At 41.5% G+C, this 21,535-nt stretch overlaps 1 protein-coding gene across 4 annotated transcripts in view; it reads left to right on the forward strand.

Moving 5' to 3' along the window:
• The window catches only part of MTX2 (metaxin 2), a 131,903-nt gene extending 114,053 nt beyond the window's left edge, over positions 1–17,850 (forward strand). For 2 of the 4 annotated variants that reach the window (XM_064451681.1, XM_064451680.1), the window contains 7 exons: positions 9,284–9,356; positions 12,433–12,509; positions 13,264–13,356; positions 14,083–14,121; positions 14,504–14,629; positions 15,288–15,364; positions 17,350–17,850. In XM_064451681.1, coding sequence (XP_064307751.1) covers positions 9,284–9,356; positions 12,433–12,509; positions 13,264–13,356; positions 14,083–14,121; positions 14,504–14,629; positions 15,288–15,364; positions 17,350–17,560 — 696 coding nt within the window. In that variant the 3' untranslated portion in view covers positions 17,561–17,850. Of the gene's footprint in view, positions 1–2,010; positions 2,156–4,466; positions 4,520–5,578; positions 5,652–9,283; positions 9,357–12,432; positions 12,510–13,263; positions 13,357–14,082; positions 14,122–14,503; positions 14,630–15,287; positions 15,365–17,349 lie in introns of all 4 variants that reach the window. The other 2 variants (XM_064451682.1, XM_064451683.1) reach the window with 2 other exon arrangements.
• Positions 17,851–21,535: the final 3,685 nt, after the last annotated feature.

The raw sequence follows: 21,535 nt of genomic DNA on the forward strand, positions 1-21,535 counted from the left end.
TGTCCTTGGAAGCAGAGTAAATTAACAATTCTTTTGTCTTCTGCTGGGTTCAGATTCTTTATATTTGCTGAAAATGCTACATAACTTCAAATGAGCTAGTGCATTATCTGGTACATTTTGGTGTTTGCACTCGTTTTTTGTTAACTTGAAGTAGTGTATTATACTGTCCTGTTGAAAGTGAAGCCCATTTGGTTTTAGGCTGCAAAATCTTGATATTGAATGAAGTTTTATTTTCACTGCAAATGAATTAAAATCAAGGGGAAATACTAACCAGTAATCATTATTCAGCTACAGGAAAGAGAACGTTGTATGTAGAATGAAGGCTCTGTTCTTCTCGTGAGATGTTCAGCCCTGTTCCCATTAAAGTTAATGAAAACACATACACCTCCTGGGTAACATGACTCATGGTTAAAACCATTCTCCACTTATTTATTGCACAGCTTCCATTATACAGCATTCCTGCTTATCAGTCTTCCCATAGTAAAAAAAAGCCACCAAACCCCAGAAGCGAATATACAACTGTATTTCAATAACAAAACAACTCCACAACTCCAAGGAAGGAAAAATGGAGTTTTAAATGGATTAAAACTGAATTACCACAGGAGAGTATATTTCAGTCTGAAGCAGAGAGCCTATCCAAGCCCCGTCTCCCTGTTGATGCCTAGTGCAGGTAAAGCCTTTTTGTTTAGTGCCTGGGTGGCATTAGTGTGGCTGACTAGGAGGGAGGGGGTTAATACAGCTGTGCTGTGTCAGGCCTCTTGCCTCAAATGGCAGCTCAGAGCATCTCTGTGCACTGTTCAAACTTGTAGGGAGGAGGAATGTGGATGTTGAGACTGCCTCTGTTATTACAGGTTCTTCTGAAATCTTTATGCAGGTAGTCTCAAGAGTCTTGCTCAAAAGACTGTCTAAAATGTTCAGGATTGTGGATATTCTTATAGCTGTCCTGAGGTTATAGAGCCTGCAGCTCATTATGTTAAGATATGTATTAATTGCTTGTGCAGTTGATGTCCTTGTAAATAGTCCTAATATATTCCAGGAAAGTACACTTAGAATTGTCCATTCTTAGTCCTGACCAACTGCTTATTTACTTCAACAAGTAGTCAAATAAATGTGTAAATCACATATGATTAATTGCCCTCAACAGATTTGTGATTCAGTTTTTTTCTTTTTTTGGGGTGTGTGTGTATGAATTGTGGTTTGGTTTTTCTCTAAAAAAAACATTAGCAGAAATTTGAACTTGTTGCTGAGGCTTGAACAAAGGCTTAGTACTGAAATGAAAATCTGACAATCTCTTTTTTTAAAAGAGAATAAAAGCTGGAATTCTTCATGATGAGAAATGCAGTATCAACATAATCAATCTATCAGCCTTGCGTTGTAGCTAAAAACAAGCTTAAATCCCAAGTTGTACAGGTACTGTTTGTGAGTGAAACATCTTTCATATAGTTCTAAGATGAAATTACCCCTGAATGAATAGCATCTTCATTTATCTTCAAAACCTCTGTGCTACCAGTGAATCTACTCTTTCCACGTTCTACAACAAGAATTACATTATACCATTAGAGCAGTGTTGTGCTGCAGTGTAGAATAGATTGTTTTGGAGAATGAGCGTGGCTTTGCTATAAATTACGTTCACAGGTACAAAGGAATTTGTTATTTTGTTTAAAATAGTCACAAATATAATTAAGCTCTTAATTTATGTTAAACTACAAATGTGGCCATTACCATAACTGGATTAGGAATTTAATCTGTCACTCAAAGAATGATACTGAACAGTTTTCATTTATAACCTTAGACACACTATTTCAGTTACAGGGTCTGCAGTTGTTTGATATGAAAACTGAATTATTCTGTAGATTTGTTCATGGTTTTTAGTTTTGAAATGTGTTCCTGCACTAAAGTTCAGAATAACTCTTTAGTTGTCATCACATATTGTCCCTTGTATGCTCATGAAATAATGTAAAAATGAAAACAAAAACCACCTAACCACCTTTCACTCTTTTGTCACAACAGTATTGCGCAAGTGCTCTTAGAAGTGCTGCTGAATAAGGGATGGCTTGGAATGGCTCGTTCCTTATTAAAAACTAATCATGAATATATCTTCTTCAAATGAAGCCTGGAGCGTGCCATCTGAAAATAGTATTCCTCATGTGGGGATGTAAGTAGTGAACTACTTGAGTCTTGGCATAAGTAATTTCATTCTTGCCTCTGATCTCAGAAACTGCAATCTGGATATGATTTACATCAAGTTGTAACTAATTTTTAATGAGTATATGTGTTTGGTCATATGTGTAATTCTGAGAGGAAACTGGAGGGGAAGACGAGAGCATTGTGATGGCGCTCGGACAGGGTGATTCGCTGCCCAGTGCATGTTACGTTTCCAACTGACAGTGTCCAAACGGCCCTTCCTTTGCCGAGGAGGGCAAAGGGGAAGGGAGAGGAAGAGTTAAAATGGCACCTAAAACAACTAACTGCAGGCATAAATACAAAACTCCCCTCTTCCTTCTCTTATTCCTTCCCATTGTATTTCATGCACAGTCATTTTCCGTCCTTGTCATCATAGGAAGACACAATGGCATCACTTTCTTGCATTGTTTCGAGGGTGGCAGGCAGTAACGGAGATGCGATTGTCAGTTGTGTGAAAAGAGGAGGAAGGGGAGGGTGGGGTGAGCTGCCCCATGGCTGGCTGTGGTTTCTGGGCTCTGGGTTTTTGAACTTTGCTAAAGCAGTACAAAGGTGATTGCTCTGATTATTTTTTTTTAGATAATTGAAATCCAACATACTACCTGCATTTAGAATTTGAAATTGGGCGGTCTATAAGAAAACAAAACGAGACTTAACTTGACCGTGTCCTTTAAGCAATGCTGTTGATGTAAATGTGCTCTGTAATTCTGGCAGGAGGTGTCACCTGCCATGATTGAAATGAATGATAGGCATAAGATTATTGATTAATTTTGTAACAAGTGTCACCTCAAAGCTTCCTATCAGCCCTTTTCACGTAGCTGCTGATACTTCGCTCTCTCGCAGCAAAAATATGAACTGGCTTGTTCTGTGCTTTGAAACAGAGTAGCTCATGCTACTGCTTTGAGAGTAGAAGGCAGTGTAATGCAAACCATAGTCTTGTGTGGATCAACGTGCAATAGGGCAGGAGAGGCACCAAGAGGCTTGTCCATGCTTTTTCTTCAATTCATTGCTCTCTCTCACACTCTTTCTTCCATAGTCTATAGCAGTAAATATTGGGAGGGCAGGAAAGGACAGACATAATTTATCTGGTGGCACCTGTTTTCCTCTCTCCCCTCTGTGTCTCCTCATGGGCTTGCAGCAGCTCTCCACCTCCCTGTCTGCAGCTGTGTCTCCCATTAAAAACAAGATAGAGAGAGGCAATAGCAACTTCGTAGGCTCTCTGCTCTCAGTCTGGAAGAAGAGAGGTAGCATTGCTAAAAATCTATTGTTCACATTTCTCCCTTCCCAGGTGCCGGAAGAGAGGTGATGCTACAGGTAGAGAGGCTGGAAGAGCGTGAGAAGGGGGGACTTAGCCAGCAGGGAAGAGAGACAGAGAGCATGTGCGTGAGAGAAGCTGACAGACCCTATTCAGCCAAATTTTTATTTTTTAATATTTTTATCTACTTCTGATGTCATCAAAGAAAGGACACACTTTGTTCCAGAAATAACTTAGAGAAAAATTTTTGTAGCAGGCATTATATTGAATGTAAGTTACTAAAGTGGACAGTTCTCTAGGCTTCTGCTTCAGTCATTGACCCAATGCTGATACTGCACAAGAAACCGGGCTCCTGTTTTTAAAATTACAGAAATGCAAATATTCAGTGGAACGTATGGATAAAGGAGGCGCTCCTCCTGATGCTAGGGGAATAAACTCAGTTCTTCCCAATCTGAGGTTTCATTACCCTTGCTTTATGTTGCATTAGCTAGTATGAGCCATGAAATTACTCATTCTTTTTAAAAGCCTGAGCGTTTTGGTTTGATGTCCTTCAGTTGTTGTGAATTCTGTATATTTACGCTTGAATGAAGTTTCCTTTATTTGTGTAAAGTCTATTGGGCAGTCATCTCTTGATCTTCTGTAACATGGCCAAGGGGAAATGAGAATGTTAATCCCTCCTCTTTATGAACTGATCCAAAAGGTTAACTCTTTGGATAGGTGCTAAGCATAAAAAAAAAAAGTTTCCTTTCCAGCAGGAATTCAGTTTTCCTTTCCTGGCTTAGAGTTTGTTTGGAAGAGCTGTTTTCAAAGTATCAATAAACATTTTCAATGAACATCTTTACAATTACTTTGGACCAGAAAACTTTAGCTGAAGTAACATGTACCAGTTTTTTTTTCCCCCTACTCTGAAGAACTGCAACTGCTGTAGTATTATTGCTTGAGAATCCTAGGTGCTGGAGGAGATCCAGGTTGTGGCCTACAATAGTCACCCTGTTCATTCTGTGCTAGTACATTTTTTTTTTTTTTCCAGAGGAGAGCAGGAAATTTAATGCTGTTCTTTGGAATTACAAGCATCTTTGCAAGGTATGACAGTTAGGCTGTCTTGTTTCTAGTTTTGCTGTTACCATCTTGCTTACCATTTTTAGGTGAATTTTCACAAGGGCTTGGTTAACTAGCTTATGTGTCACTTGGAATTCAGTTGGCCCCTTTCAGACCCTTTTTAAGCTGATCAGCCAAATTTATGATGTTAACAATAATCTCTGATGTACTAGAATAAGCCTGGGCCCTTGATCTTCCAGATTGCTCGGCTTTTGATGCTGTGTCTTTGAAGGGGTGTTGATATCTTCATAAATCTCAGCAGAACTGCACTGGGGTGGTTTCAGCCTTCCATCTCTCACCCTTCACTCAAAAGCACTCAGAGGAGCTGAGCTCACTCCCATTTGCTGATGGTTTCTCTCACAAAAAAAGCAAGGGTTTAGTTGCTGGCTCTAATGATATATGTGAGGTACCCAAAGGGAAATGAGATGCTCTGAGCTGGAATAATCAGTGTCCACTGCAGCTTTTATCAGAGTTGGAAGCCATGGCGGTCTGATACCATCTGCACACCAAATGTGCTGGTTCTTGACATTCTCCATGAGTGGTCAAAAAGGGAACAAATCCTCCCTTGATCACCGGGCTAAAGCATTAAATGAGATAAAGACTCACAAAAATTGCTGCTTTGGCCTATATTCTGTCTGTAGGATTTCTTTGATCTGTGGGAATTTCAACTGTTGGTAATAGTTCATGCCGCTTACTGCCTAACATCAGTTATTGTCTAAAATCTAACTGAATGCATCAGAAAAAAATATTGAGGTTTTCTGGCAGTGGATATTTATAAGAATGCATTGGACATGATCCTTGTCCATCTCTTTTTCTAAAGGAAACCATAATTTCTGTAAATACAAAATGCATTTGCTGTGCTGGAAAACTCAAAACCACCCATGTTGTTAGTACTAATAATTTCCAAAGCCTGTCAGTCACATCAGTGAAAGAACCTGAGTACTCTCATAGCAATGCAAATTGTAAGGCTTATTTCTTAGGCTGAGCCCTCATAGTCTGGTATAGTACTGTCTCCTCTCATCAGTTCATGACATGTATTTTCAGTCAACTTGAAGGCAATCCAATGGACCATGAGTTTAAGCTGGATCAGGAAATGGATACTGGCCTACTTCTCTAGGTAATGATTATTTCAGCAGTGTAAATCCAATAAGGATTAAACTTCTCTTATATTGTGGAGCTTTCCTTTGTTTTCTTGGGCAGTTTTTAGGTTTGTTTTGTTTGTTTGTTTGTAGGTTTATTGTATGGCATTAAATGATTTTGTTTTCAACTCTCTTCAATGTTCTGTTTTCTCTTGTTTTTGTATTTCATTACTATTTCACCGCTCATATTAAAGCTGATCCTAATTATAGACAAAGGCTGAAGGTGTTGGCTGAAGGGAGTTACTGGAATGGGCCTTGTAAGGCTGCTGGAGAGGCAGCTCCAGCTGTCAGTGTTTCTGAACCTTGCAGGAGGGCTGCTGGGGTGAACACAGAACCAGCTGGATTTGCCCAGTTTTAATCCTGAATCACTCTTGGGTTTCTCAAACTCAGTTCTCATCTCCCATCTACAAAATGTTCATTGGAAATGGAGACGACTATTCCAAGGAAGTTTTCTCAGGTTTTTGATTTGGTGTTTACTGTGGGGTCTCTCTCTTTCTCTCCCCCGCCCCCCAAGGGTAGACTGACTTACTTCTAAGCTTTCTAGAATCTGCCCTTCATTATACAAAGTAGTGAACATTTTTATTTAGTTAATATTTGTTCCCACGTTAGAGCTCAATTCTAGTTCAACCTCCTCTCTCCTGTTTTCTTTACGAAGTGCAAAAAAGGTACATGGACCCAGTGTGTTTGCATTTCCGAGGTGCTGAAGTGGCAATGTATTCTCGATCCCCTTTGCACTAGGCTGGAGGCTGAGGTAGAATTTCCCTGCCAAATGTAATAAAGGTCATTATTGTTTATTGAGGAGGAAGATGGAGGGAAAGGTCACATTCAGATTTTTGATGGAATCTTGGCTGAACTCTTTACACTGAAAAGATTTTATTTATGGTTTAGCCTCTAAGCTGAGGAGTGTTTTTCACAGTTGCAAACTGTGTTTTTGGTAGAACCTTGTGCTATATAGGAGACAATATATGATACAATGTACAGTTGGCAATAATTTGCTGAAGCAACTCATGTAACCTAAGTGTTCTGTGCCAGCATGTCTCATTTTTGACATGCTGATATGAGAAAGTAAAACTAGTTCTCTGATTCACCTCCTTTTGCTTAAATGTGTCACTGCGCTTACAAGCTTTTCAGTTATTCGTGTGTTGCCCTAACTCCAGTGCAGTTCAGACTTTTTGTCTTTTGAATTTGCAGAGAATAGTACATGGCAGTTACAAAATTAATCTCTAGCTTAATGCAGAATTGCAGAGTTACAGTGCCTTACTGCAAAGAAAATTCATTTGGTAAGCCTAGACCAAATGAAACTTCACATATTTTTGAGATGAAATTCAACAGCTAAGGATTAAGTAGTATGGTACAAGTTCCTTTCACTTCTCCCACCCAAGGATGAAACTCTTTGAAGCTGTTGTTTGATGCCATCAGTTCCACTGCAGCACAGTACTGTTGAGAAGATGTTGTTAGCTACTGGTAGAGCTTTCAGAAGAACCAAGTCAGTGTACCAGTTGAACTAGACTATATGTTTTTGGTGGGTTACACTGTGTCCACCAGCGGCATAGGAGCATGTAATTAATCTAAACCAAAGACTCTGCATTCTTGTCTCGGCTATTTCCAAAAAAGCTGCATATGAAGTCCCGGTTCGGGCAGAAGACGTGAGCATAGCAGTAGCTGGAACAGTCTGGAGTTGGCTAGATCCTACAGAGCCAGCAGGCAGAGGAAGAGATCTAGGAATGAGACAGACCTATGTCTTAAATTCCCATTTAAGAATTGGTCCTTTGGGTATTACCGTTTGCATGGAGTTTGGGATGCTAGGACAGCAAGCACATTGATTTTTGGTGGATTCTGGTGGATGTACAGACTTAGAAAGTGGGGTGATGTCAAATGTGGCCAGTGCCTTGTATTTTCTTTGGGTCATAGTTGGTCTGTTTAAGCAGTGATAGAGGTTGGGATGAGGTTTTGGCACTCTAGAGACCAGTTTATCACTAAGTAGTGCAGGACTTGCAGTATTTGGCTGATGTTGACCATGACCACTACCCTCTCTTTATCTCTCTCTCTGTCTGTCTATATCTCTGCATGTGTATATATAATAATTCACTTTCAAGCAGTGCTTAAAATTAGAGTTAGGCTGAGGGAATCGAAAGCTGTAGAAACCCAGGTTTGTGGTGGGTTTTGCAGAGACTCTACAGTTCTGAGGTGGGCTCTCATCAGCCATAATCAGTATCTTGCCTAGCAGCCTTTGACCATAGCTCCTTGCTTTAAATTGGGATTTGGGTTTGAGTTACGGCATCTAAACCTGCAAGAGCCAAGTGTTGTAATGGACTGTGCAGTTATTGGATTTGATTGGAAAAGGACCAAAGCTTTTGGCTTTTTTCCCCTGGATACTGTTAGTATCAGCACTTGGATTAGGGTTTGGGAATAAAGGATTTGAAGAGCGCAGGGGAAAGGAGAGGTGCTGTTTGGGTGTTTTGTTTTTTTTTTTTTTTTTGCTCAAGGCGTACTACAGAAGTCACAAAGTTAGGAACAGGGATGATGCCAGTGTTGGTTCATGCCTTAAGGTCTCATTTAGTGCAGAGATGAGCAATCTCAAGGTTAAGGTTTGGGTTACTTGGATGTCTACAATTTGGGTCTGAGCATCTAAAGCTGTGAGCGTGCAGCTTACTGCCAGATCCAGCAATCTGAGGAGCTAGGAGGAGGCTCATGTAGAAAGTGCCAAGTTACAGCAGCATTTTTCTTTACGGTGGTAGCCTTCTTGGTGTAGGCTTTTTTAACCTTAAGCTACTGTATGGTAAAATAACACATAGGTGTAATTTTGGAATCTGGAATTCTGACCTGTCTAATTACAAAGACAAAATGAATGGTAGGACTTCAGCTGCATTGTGAGAGACTCTAGAGGTCTAAGAAGTCCTCATTTGCCATGTTCTGTCCAAATTGCAATTATTTTTCTTGATATTTTGCTGTTTCAACAGGAACACACTAAGGATTTTGTGGTGATGGCAGGTGCTGACAAAAATTGGTATCCTACTGAGAATGCTTTGAGTCTAAGGTTACAGATAGAAACAGTAAATCGATCACTTACTCTCATCATGATTCACATAAATTACAGATAATAAATACTTCCTCCCAAAGCAGACTTGTGCTCTGACAGTATCATAAAGCAAAACTTCTGGTAGCTATTATAAATATAATGTGGGAAGGTGCTATATGTGTCTGCTGTGTTACACAATGTGAACTTGATTAGCCAGCTTTAGCCAGAAGAAATAAGTGCTATGATTTTCAGGACTGGCAAAATGTCACTTAATTTTGTTCAGTCACAGCACTGATTGTGTCTGTCAGATACTGCTTCTTTGCTCATCTTGAAGAAAAACAGTAAAAGTAGTTCAAATTTCATTAGAAGAATTCCAGCCAATGACTGGATGAAAACAGTTGTCTAAGGAAGTTAGAAAACCCTTTTTTTCTTTAACCTACCCTTCTTTCTTCCTAAAAGCAGTATGCAAGAAGCTATACTTCCCAAGTGTGTGCGAAGAACTAGCTAAAACATAGTCAAATGTATTGAGAAGAACACACGTATTTGTCACTGGTGTATTAATGCTTTTTAAATGCAACTCTTTGTTTCCAGGCCTTTTTGCAAATGTGCAATCTGCCAATCCGGGTGGTTTGCAGGGCAAATGCCGAGTACATGTCCCCATCTGGTAAGTGTGGCCTTCATTTAGATTACTATGTTATACCTCCATTTTGATACCATGGCAACTGCGCCTTGTCTTGCTGATAACAGTCGGTCAGTACTACCGTGTGTGGTTGCCTTTCCCTCTCCTCTCCAGTGCAGTTTCTCCTCTGCGAACAGTTAAAACAGTCAAATGCAAAGTAATGTTAGCACAATGTGTAACTGCGCCCGCGACTGCAGTACCTACGTATAGCATTCAGGCAGTTCAAGTGCCTGGCAGAAACCCTCTCTGAAACGCCTGAGAGGAGCTGTGTCCTGAAGCAGAAAGACTTATGTTTCCAAAAGTGGCTTTATTCTGCATCCAGGGAATATTCCAGTGAATGCTGTTATATTTTCTCATTGCTGGAGTGAGACAACAAAGGAGGAGTATCTTTTGTTACCCTCTCCGGAAGATGATTGCCAGGATGTTCATACAGGATAATATTGAAGGGTGCGTGGTCACTGTTAAGGGTGATGGGTGATATTAAATCTTCCTCTGATCCATGAGACTGTGTGGAAAAAAATCCAAACGCACCAACAATAAATTAAGTATTAGAAGGGCACAGAGTCTGCCTTCTGCTGGAGGTGTCCGGTTGCCTAAAAACCTCCAGAGTCTGGCTCCAGAAGGTTGCCTAAGAATCAGAGAGAATTGCTGAATGCAGGGTGCAAAAGTCTGGTAATCCTCACACTCCTCAGATTTTTGTTGTGTGAGAAGATACTTATTTACTGATTACTTGGCTTTGGCTGATGCTTGCCACACAGAAGTGCCTGTCAGTACATGTCTGCCAATTGTATGGATTCTGCTGCTGCTACTGATACTTCGGTCAAAGCAGCTGGAATTACGCGCTTTAAAAAAGGCAAATAAAAAAAACCAGTTGCTGGGCAGCAGTGAAAATATAGCAAAATATGGGGATGTATAAATTATTTGTTAGTAAATAAAGGTGTCTTTGAAATGCTCAATCCATGCACAGAGGGGCATCTTGCACACACAGGAGTAGGACTGGTGACGGTTGCATACTCTTTTCTCTGCCACCTGCACCCCGTGTCCATGGCTGCTGGCATCTGATGCTATAATGTGGATCTGAGCCTTTACTTCCTTCTGCTGAAAAAGGAGCACAAGGGGGAAAATTATACTGTTTCTATTTTAAAAGTAGGTAGAAATACATGTGTTCTTTTTGCCTTTACCTCTGGAGTTCTTGTTACCTTTACTTTCCCCATTTCCTTTCTTTATAATACTTTGATCGTTTAATGATAATCCAGAGAAGGTTTTCGTTTGCTCCTTTCTCCCTCCTCACCTCCCCCTATCTCACAGCAGCAGCAGAGAGAGATCTGCATCTCATCATTTTGGGGGGATGGTTATTTATCTCATCATCGTCGTTACGACGAAACCCATTCTGAAGGAGTCAAAAGCAGAATACCAAAGGATTGTACTGGTGTGTAAAGTACGGTCTGATTGAAGCTGCTGAATTCTGCAGCCTAGAGGCCTGTGTTCCCTTCTGCAGCATGCAGTGTGTGGATGCAGATGAAGCCTTTGTTGGTGTGATGCTCTTCATTTATTATCCTTAGGCTGATCAAGCCAGTGAGAAGTGAATCTCATGACAAAAACAAAACCATGACTGGATCTGCTGTTAGCATGAGCTGTGTTTGAGCTAGGCTGAACAGTAGGGTTTTGTGTTTCAGTGAAAAGAGTGAATGCATTGCCCATAAGATACTTGGAGTCAGGCAGGTACTGATCTTGCTCTTTGGACTGTCTATCGAGAGCAGAGTTTGCCCACAGTGAGAGGCAGGAATGGAAGTGTGCGCTGTGCCCCACTGCACTAGGCAGGCTTGTTTACTGCCTTTGGTCATGAGGATGTTCTCACTAATACAAAACATCCAGCATTTATCTCCATTTTATGGATGATTCCAATCATGTAAGTTATCCTAAAAGGTTTAGTCTTAAAGTTACAGTTGATGTTTGTCAATTCAGTTTGGATGAAGATTTTCAGAATGATGGATGTGGTTAGGGTGGATTGGAGCAGGAGCCCTCAGCTTCACCTCTTGAGAGCTGGGAAAAAAGGGGTGTAAGGCAACTTCTGTCATTCTTTGTGGCTTGCTGTGTGTAACAGGGCTTCCTCTTGTAGCCCTGCCTGTCTTAAAGTTTTGGCTCAGTTCTGTGTGTAAGAAAAGTTACCAAGCAGAGAAAGTGGTGTGTACAGACTTGGGAGCCCTTCACACCCCACATAAGTTCCACAAGTGACAGTCATTTGCCAGTCTCCTTTTGAGGACTGGCTGTTTTTAGCTTGGCTCCATCCTGGACCCTCAAGGCTCAGCTTGATAGACCGAATGCTGAGTCTTACTAGTATTAAGCTTTAACCCCATATTGCTTCCACGATGATGAAGAATCTCCTTCCCCCTCCCAGCCCCCCAGATCGTGAAGCTGTGGGTCTCATACTGAGAACCTGTTCCTGACGCCAGGACTGTGGGGGCTTGAAAATGCCAGCTCTCAACTAGAAGGTTCTGGCTGGCCCAGTTGTTGGAAATCTGAAGGACTGTAGGAGGGAGAGTCAAGACCCTGCCTTGCTGAGTGTGCATTTGCTCTTCCCCCTGCTTGCTTTTCTGGGCACAGTGCCACATCTCCTCTTATCCTTTCAGCAGCCCTTTCCCTGCCAGTGGGTTAGAAGGGAGGGTGGGAACACGTTGTGTCATAAAACTAGCCAAGCGCTCTGTCTGCTTTCCTGGGATTTCCCAGCTGTACTTCAGAGAAACATTGAATTAAGTCTTTCCAGGAAAGCAAACTCCATTGTTAAAATAGGAGTTGATAGATAACTCATTGATAGACTCGATAACTTTGAAATACACAATTGCAAATATTGCATATACAAGAGGTTCAGGAGGAGGAAGGCGCGCGATAGTACAAATGTTCGGTGGGTGAGCTATGTATGTTAGAACTTTACCTGAGCTCATTTGAAAAAACAAATGCTGATGTTCAGGTGTACCTGCAATATTTAATTGCTTTGAAAATTGGAAATTGTGTTGTACATGTATAAAAATCCTCTTACTGAAATATATTTCTTATTTTACAGGCAAAGTACCCTTTATTCATGTGGGAAATCAAGTAGTATCTGAACTTGGGCCCATAGTCCAGTTTGTAAAAGCCAAGGTAATAATAATACATTGTTTTCATCAGTTACTGAATAGCATGTTGATCCTGCTTAGCATTGTGCTGATTTGGTGTGCTCTTCTGGAACGTTACTTAATTTGTTAAAACAGTGTAGAAATCTAGTGCTGTTTTAAAAGAAAGATGTCCCGAAATAGGAGTTTGCTGAGGTGGAAATGTTTTTCTTTGCCATTTGCTCAAATTCTGGAAGTAAATTCTATGTGGGATAGCTGCATAACAGTGCCAGTTTCTGAGGCTGGTTCTCTACATGCCCTGTCTGTGGGTCTCAGAGCTCTTAAACCCAGAACTGACTGGTTTAAATCTCAGTGTCATACACTGTTTAAATTTGCCTCTGCTTCCTCGCTTCCTGCCCCCTATTTTAAAAAACATTGTCTTTTCACTGATCAGTAGCTAAAGCTGTATCACAGATGTAAATTTGTGTTTATTTCTTGCCACAGAGATAACATTAACCAGGAGGCTGTGTGCTCAAACTGGGTTTACTGGTAACTGGTAATAGACTACATTTCTTGTGGATTAGCTATATTACATAATGATGATTTATTTTTTAATTCTGAAGGACATGGTATGTAAAAATTGCATATGTAATTTGTTATTGAACTGTGTAAGAGATCAGGATCTGAGCCAAAGTTCATTGATGTCAGAGGTCCTTGGGTCAGGTGTTGCTGAATATTCCCATATCCTTTCTTACATCTGTGTCTTTTTTTTTTTTTTTTTCTTCCTTTCTTCTCCCCATTAGGGCCATTCTCTCAGTGATGGGTTGGATGAAGTCCAAAAAGCTGAGATGAAAGCCTACATGGAATTAGTCAATAATATGCTCTTGACAGCAGAGGTACAGCAAACCGTAGTAACTTCACACACTTACATATATGACTATAGGCAAGAAACCTTTGTGATTTTTCCCTATGTTGGAAATACTGCATGTTCTTAGATTAGGTCATCAACTTTTAAGGTGAAAGGAGGCAGGAATAAATTCTCTGTAGCCTACGGATTGCTTGCAGAAATGTTCCTGTAGACACAAGCCACAGGTATGATTCCCCTGACCTACCTGAAGCATGTCACGTAGCTGTAGGAGTAACCGATTTCTGCAGACAGAAAATGCCAGTGGCTCCTGGTATCCTACCCCACCCCACAGCTGGCCAGGCACCCCGCTGTTACCTCCCACAGCGTGCGTGTTCATGCACCTAGTGGGAGGCTGGGATCCCCTGTGGTTTGCATCTGTGGCCAGTGAACATGACACAGTCCCAGCACAGTAACAGCATTAGAAATGCTGGCAAGCTGCAGGTGGCTGAGGGCTGGTGACCTGTGTGCCGAGTTGTGTGCGGCCTGGGCAGCAGGAGTGAGACTTCAGCTTCAGCTTGGTCCTGGTGCTGGTGAAGTAAGGACTAGCAACTGAGCTTTTGCCTTCCAGTTTTAATTTCTTTTCTACATTCAGAGGTCTAACAGAAGGAATGAAATGGAAATTTAATCTAATATAGAAAATTCTACTAGTGAGAAATTACTGGCTCTGTATTCTCCTTTATGAGGAAGTTTTACTAAGTGTTTTTTCTGTTCCTAGCTATATCTCCAATGGTGTGATGATGTTACAGCAGAGGAGGTGAGTGGTTCTGCAGCATTTATCTTAATTAAAATTTAATGAGAAAACACTTTTGCTCACAATTGCAAGTCCCTACTCATAAATGAAACATTGAGGTTTATACCATTAATGATACCGCCTTTTCACTTGCATATACATTTTAGGGAAGTTGTGTCATTACTGGAGGTAGCTGACTGCAAAATATGTTTCTGAAGTAATAGTTTTAAATGGTTATGCTGCAAACTAGAAATTCTGTGTAAATAATTACAGCATATCACACAACTTGCTTTCTCTTTTACAGCTCCCTTTCTGATAGAAATATGTGAATAGTAGCTATTTTATGTGTAGAGGTGTCTGTATTTTCTTATAATATAACACAGTATAGTTCTGTTCTTAAACACAGATTACTCACCCGAGGTATGGCTCCCCTTACCCGTGGCCTCTTAACCGCATTTTGTCCTATCAGAAGCAATGGGAGGTAAGGCGAAAGATGAAAGCCATTGGATGGGCTGGCAAGACACTTGAACAGGTCAGTATGAAAAGTGAAGCTTATTTCTTTACCCTGTTTTGTTTTTTTCTTTTTCCTTTTTTTTTTTTTTAAAAAAAGGCTTTGGAGTGTAACACTTTCTTGAAGCAGATGTAGTAGAAAATACATTCTGTACTTAAAACATTATCTGGAGTCAGGTGTTTGCCTTCAGCAGCAATAAATCTTAAATTATGTGCAACCCGATGGGGTGGGAGAAAAGATGTTTTACCATGAGTGTACACCTTTAGTGATGTTAGTTTAGGCTGTAGTGCTGAAAATAGGTTGTAAGTAACGGCCTGTGCTTCCTGTATGGCCTTACTGGGCACGCTTTGCAGGATTGTGGCTTCCCTTGTCAGAGGTCGTCAAAAAAAAAAAACAAAAGCAAAGCAGTTCTGAGGTATAAGTCATACCTTTAATTAACCGAAGTTATAAATGTTATGGGAGGCACTTGACTGGAATTGCTTTCCATCAAATGTTAGATTAAGTAACACTTAGCTACCTGCCTACTGTGTAGGTTTGACTGGCTTTAACAGCTTTTGAGGTTCCAGCATTGTATGTTCTTTGTTCCCACCATCAGTGCAAATACAGTAAGGAGGTTGTTATTTGCAATGTTGGTATTTCCTGACAACATGGATGTTTTCTTTCTTGTGTGGTTTGATAGGTGCTTGAAGATGTAGATCAGTGTTGTCAGGCTCTCTCCCAGAGATTAGGAACACAACCGTATTTCTTCAATAAGCAGTAAGTTACTTTTTACTGAAGTATTACACCCAGGAATGTGAGATATAGATATACGTTCACATGTATATATACACACACACACAGAGGGAAAAATCCTGTTTTATTTTAATGCTACATGATTAATTGAGGAAATACAAATGTGTAACTGGAATATAAATGTGAAATTTTGGAAATAAGTAATTAAAGGTTTTAAAAGGAAAGTTTCTGTAGGTTTCAGCTGTGGTTTTTTTTCTGTTTATGATTTAGTTTTACTCCTGCTTGCCTTCTGTACAGTCTACCACAACTTACGTAGGCTACAAATATATACCTTTATATAGTTAGTTTCTTACTGAAAATTATACGTTTAAAGCTTTACTTGTATTTCTTGGGTAACGTTCTCTACTAGGTACAGGGGAGTGAACAAATGTCATGTCATCCTGACTGGGACAGCTTCTTTTGCCCTTCTTAACACCAGGGGCAGCTCTGAATGAACTGAATTAGTGTGAGGGTGCCTGTGAGTTGCAAGAACTGGGGGACAAGCTAGCCTTGTACTGACTAAGGATCAGCTGCAAGATGAAAACTAAGATTCACATTCCATGCAGAGAAAAAAGGAACAACCTGGCCTTCATGGCTCCTCTGCTTTCACCCCTTTCTTCCAATTGCAAAATGCCTTTTTTTTTTTTCCTCTCCAATAATTCAACGTTTTTGAAATGTGATGTTATTTAAATCCTTAACATTAGCTCCCTCTTGTCTCCTGTGCATAGACCAGACTAGAAATGCTCAGGTCTGGACTTCAGTTAACTACATTTGGAGAGGGAGAATTCTTCAAAAGGCAGCATATGGTCTTGGTTACTTTTCTGCGTGTCTTTGCCCCTTAATCTTTTCCAAGATGAGCCTAGGTGGGTAGTATAAATTGAGTAGATATAGAAATATGCATTATAGAAGACAAGTTTGAATTGCATCTTCTCAAATAAATCTTAAACATAGTGTGTCCTAAATTTTCTTTCTGTATTCATAAAGAATTGTAGCTTGGGGATTTTGGTTTTGTTGTTTGTTAACCAGGCTTTCTTGGTACAGTTTGAATCTTTAAGCTTTTTAGCTGTCTGAAATATTACTAAAAGAGTATGTGTTCTTAGTCTGGGATTTTTCAGTCTGTGACTTCTGGGAGTCTGTAGGAGGTAAATATGAAAAGCAGCCTCCTGCTGCCAGATTTAAGCTTGTTATTCAAGGGTCCGTATCTCCACATCTTAGTGATCCACAAATAGGCAAAAAATTTATCAGTTAGAAAACCCTCATGCTGCTTACCATGAACACTGGTAAAGGAGGACTCCAAAGTTATTAATATATTTGGAAAAAAAATATTTGCACATGAGCTATGTATATACAAAGGCACATTATGACAATTCAGGGGGCTTATACCTAAAATAAGATAGGACTGAAAACATTCAACAGACCACTGTTTCTTATGTGTAGCCCCCTTCAAAAAAAGGAGATGTTTCCAGCTGCTGTCACTCTGGAGCTCCTTTTCTTATTGGTTGAATAATTTCTGAGTGTTGAAAAGGCCAAAAAGGGAATAGGGGTCTTATACTTTTTTTTTCATTCCCCTCATCTTTTTTTTTTTTTTTTGAGCTAATAGGTGGGGGTTTTATTATGTACAGCTGCAGAAAAAAGAAGAAAAAACAACCCAAAAGACAGTATTTGCCCTTACTACAGAACTAAAATGTGGAGCGTTGTTTAATATTGGATCAGTAACTCTGTCCCTTCCAAGAAGTGTTATTTCCACATTTCCAAGCTACTAAAAGCAGAGACAGATGCCATACTGAGAACAGCAGTATGCTTATATATTGTATACACAGCTCTCATGCATTTGGTAGGCTCAGGGTTGCCTGATTTCTTCCCAGTTCCTAGATTGTGTGGCTATCTAAAAGTTAGTCAGAACAGCAGGGTTTTTCTTGGTCAGGACTTGTCATCCAAAATACCTGCTTTTTTCCTGTTTGTTTTTGCAGACCAACTGAATTAGATGCTCTGGTATTTGGACATCTGTTCACAATCCTTACTACTCAACTAATCACTGATGAACTCTCTGAAAAAGTGAAAAACTACAGTAATCTCACAGCCTTTTGTCGGCGAATAGAGCAGCAGTACTTTTTGGGTCATGATAAAGACAGCTCTGCAACTGTTGCAGCCCGATCTGCTAAGAGGTCCTTACTGAGATAGGCGTGTTGGTTGGTGGTTGGAGTGGATTGCTTGCCAGTTCTGGGTTGTTTTGTTCAATGGATTGATTTTGAGAATGGAAATGTGTGTTAGCTTTTTGAAGCTGCCAAATCATCTTGGAGCAAGAAGAAACTCTAAATGCAGTTCTTGTGTTGTAGAATATATCGTGCACATTTAACCTGAAATAACTGTATGGGCACTTCCATTTCAATTGCCTGTATGCCACTTACTCTAAAGTGACCTTGGAAAAATATTGTATCCATATTAAAGAAAATAAAATCCTTTAAAAAGTTTTTCTCTGAGCTTTCTAAATGCCTTTCTTACTGAGTTTTATGTTTATGTAATTAATGTCTGTGTAGTTAATGAGTGGGATCCTATTCGCAGGACACCTGGAAGACAGTTGTGTGGTAAACTAGTTACAGTAATTAAGCTGGGAATGAAAGGACTCATTAGAGATCTTAATTTTGCCTGCCTCAGCCAAAATTCATTCAGGAATCGCATGACAAAAATGTCTCGGAGCTCTGTGGCACCCAAGTGATGTGATTTTATTCAGTCAATTCTTACTTTGTGTCAAAATAGCTCCTGGCTGTCATTACTACCTCTTATGTGTGCCATGCCTCTGCTTTCATTTCTTTTTCACCTTTGGTGTTTGGATTTACATTTTTTTTCTTCCTATGATTTCCCAGTTTTAATCATCAGCTTTTCTTGCTCTTTAAGAAATGAGTTTGCTAGTTAAGCACCTGTCTCACTGTTTCCACATCATAGAATCATTAAGATTGGAAAAGACCTCTAGGATCATCAAGTCCAACTGTCCACCAACACCACCATGTCCTGAAATGCCACGTCTACATGTTTGTTTTTTTTTAACGCCTCCAGGGATGGTGACTCCACCACCTCTCTGGGCAGCCTGTTCCAATGCCTGACAACCCTTTCAGTAAATAAATTCTTCCTAATATCCAAACTAAACGTCCCTTGATGCAGCTTGAGGCCATTTCCTCTCGTCCTATCACTAGTTACTTGGGAGAAGAAATGAACACCCATCTCAGTACAACCTCCTTTCAGGTAGTTGTAGAGAGCGATAAGGTCTCCCCTCAGCCTCTTCTCCAGACTAAACAACCCCAGCTCCCTCAGCTGCTCCCTATAAGACTTGCTCTCTAGGCCCTTCACCAGCTTTGCTGCCCTTCTCTGGACACGCTCCAGCACCTCAATGTCCTTCTTGTCCTGAGGGGCCCAAAACTGAACATAAGACTCAAGGTGCGGCCTCACCAGTACCAAGTACAGGGGCACAATCACTTCCCTACTCTTGCTGCCACACTATTCCTGATACAAGCCAGGATGCTGTTGGCTTTCTCAGCCACCTGGGCACACTGCTGGCTCATGTTCAGCCGGCTGTCAGCCAGCACCCCCGGGTCCTTCGCCACCAGGCAGCTTTCCATCTGCTCTTCCTCAAGCCTATAGCGTTGCATGGGGTTGTTGTGACCCAAGTGCAGGACCTGGCACTTGGCCTTGTTAAACCTCATACAACTGACCTTGGGCCCTTGATCCAGCCTGTCCAGATCCCTCTGCAGAGCCTTTCTACCTTCGAGCAGATCAACACTCCCACCCAATTTGGTGTCATCTGCAAATTTACCCAGAGTGCACACAGTCCTGTCACCCAGGTCATTGATAAAGATATTAAACAAGACTGGCCCCCCCCCACACCGAGCCCTGGGGAACCCTGCTCGTGACCGGCTGCCAACTGGAGTTAGCTCCGTTCACCACAACTCTCTGGGCTCGGCTGTCCAGCCTGTTTTTTACCCAGTGAAGAGTACACCTGTGTAAGCCATAAGCCGCCAGCTTCTCTAGGAGGATGCTGTGGGAGACAGTGTCAAAGGCTTTGCTAAAGTCCAGGTAGACAACAGCCACAGCCTTTCACTCATCCACTAGGCAGGTCACCTGGTCATAGAAGGAGATCAGGTTGGTCAGGCAGGCTCTGCCTTTTATGAAGCCATGCTGGCTGGGCCTGATGCCCTGGTTGTCCTGCACATGCCTCACTCAAGATGAACCACTCCATAATCATCTCTGGTACTGAGGTCAGGCTGACTGGCTTGTAGTTCCCCAGATCCCACTTCAGGCCCTTCTTGTAGATGTGTGTCACATTGGCAAGCCTCCAGTCATCTGGAACCTCCTGTTAACCAGGACTGCTGGTAAAGGATGGAGAGTGGCTTGGTGAGCTCCTCCACTAGCTCCCTCAGTACTCTCAGGTGGAGCCTATCCAGCCCCATTGACTTGTGAGTGTCCAGGTGGCTCAGCAGGTCATAAACTGCTTCCTCCTGGATTAGGGGGGGTTTATGCCTCTCAGTGTCCCTGTTTTCCAGTTCAGAATCACAGAATGGTAGGGGTTGGAAGGGACCTCTGGAGATCATCTTGTCTAACCCCTTGCTTGAGCAGGCACACCTAGAGCAGGGGGCACAGGAACACATCAAGGTGGGTTTTGAATGTCTCCGGGGAAGGAGACTCCACGCCCTCCCTGGGCAGCCTCACAGTAAAGAAGTTTTTTTCTCATATCAAGGTGGAACTTCCTGTGTTCCAACTAGTGCCCATTGTCCCTTGTCCTGTCGTTGGGCACAACTGAAAAGAGCCTAGTTCCATCACCCTGACACCCATCCTTTAGATATTTATAGGTATTGATGAAATCCCCCCTCAGTGTTCTCTTCTCCAGGCTGAACAAACCCAAGTCTCTCAGCCTTTCCTCATATGGGAGATGCTCTAGTCCCCTGATCATCTTGGTAGCTCTCCGCTGGACTTGCTCAAGGAGTTCCACATCCTTCTTAAACTGGGTGGCCCAAAACTGGACACAGCACTCCAAATGCTGTCTCACTAGGGCGGAGCAGAGGGGGAGGATAACCTCCCTCGATCTGCTGGCCACACTCCTTTTAATGCACCCCAGGATACCATTGGCCTTCTTGGCCACAAGGGCACATTGTTGGCTCATGGTCACATTGTTGTCCACCAGCACTCCCAGGTCCTTCTCAACGTTCAGGGGGCTGAATAGCCTGGGAATAACTGGTCTGATGGTTGAAGACTGAGGCAAAGGCGGCATTTAGTACCTCGGCCTTTTCCTCATCCTCAGTGGTGATTTTTCCCCACCACATCCAATATAGGATAGAGATCCTTTTTGGTTCTTTTTTTGTTGTTAATGTTTTTGTAAAAACATTTTTTGTTATCCCTTACAACAGTGGCCAGATTGAGTTCTAGCTTGAGTTCTTACTGAAGTATGAACTAAGTATAATATATAACTAATATTTTACTACTAACTAACTAACACGTAACTCATACTTCCATTTTGTTAACGTTGCTTCTGAACTTTGATATTCTTGCTGAGGCGGTTCTCTTAGCAGAAGGACTTGGCATGAGCCTGTGGCTGGCATGCCTTGGTCCTTCTGCCTCTAAATTATCTTATGGTACATGCAGGCACAATAATACAGCGATAAATGAAGAAATATCATTGTGGTGCTCCAGAAACCCTGGCAATGTGGAACTTTTCAAGGGAGAGTTCCTGTGTGTAGGCAAGGACTCGATCTGACTGGTGTATGTTCACACAGATTAAATGGCACCACTCTGTTCTGCTTTGTCAGTCGTACTTGACACTCTCCAAAAGCGGCAATAACCCCAGGAATATGCTGGGGGCAAAAATGAGTCCTTGTGCACTTGGGAAGCCCGGGGCACACCTGGGAAGCAGCTCAGGCTGTTGGGCTAGTTGGAACCATTGTGTTTTCTTACTATGAAATACATTCTTTGACACCTCGGTGTCAAAATACTTAATGGCTTGACCTGGTTATGCAACGGTCATGAGATTTTTTGGGTGCTATTTCCTTCTCTCTCAAAAACTGAGCAGAAAGCAGCTGCATACCTTGGACTGGCCAGGTGTCTCTTGACTGCATGGCTCATGAACCACTACTGCTTACTCATTCCCTCTGGGGGACCACCCTTGTCAGC

This window comes from Phalacrocorax carbo, chromosome 5, assembly GCF_963921805.1.
Source record: "Phalacrocorax carbo chromosome 5, bPhaCar2.1, whole genome shotgun sequence".
Lineage (NCBI taxonomy): Eukaryota > Metazoa > Chordata > Aves > Suliformes > Phalacrocoracidae > Phalacrocorax > Phalacrocorax carbo.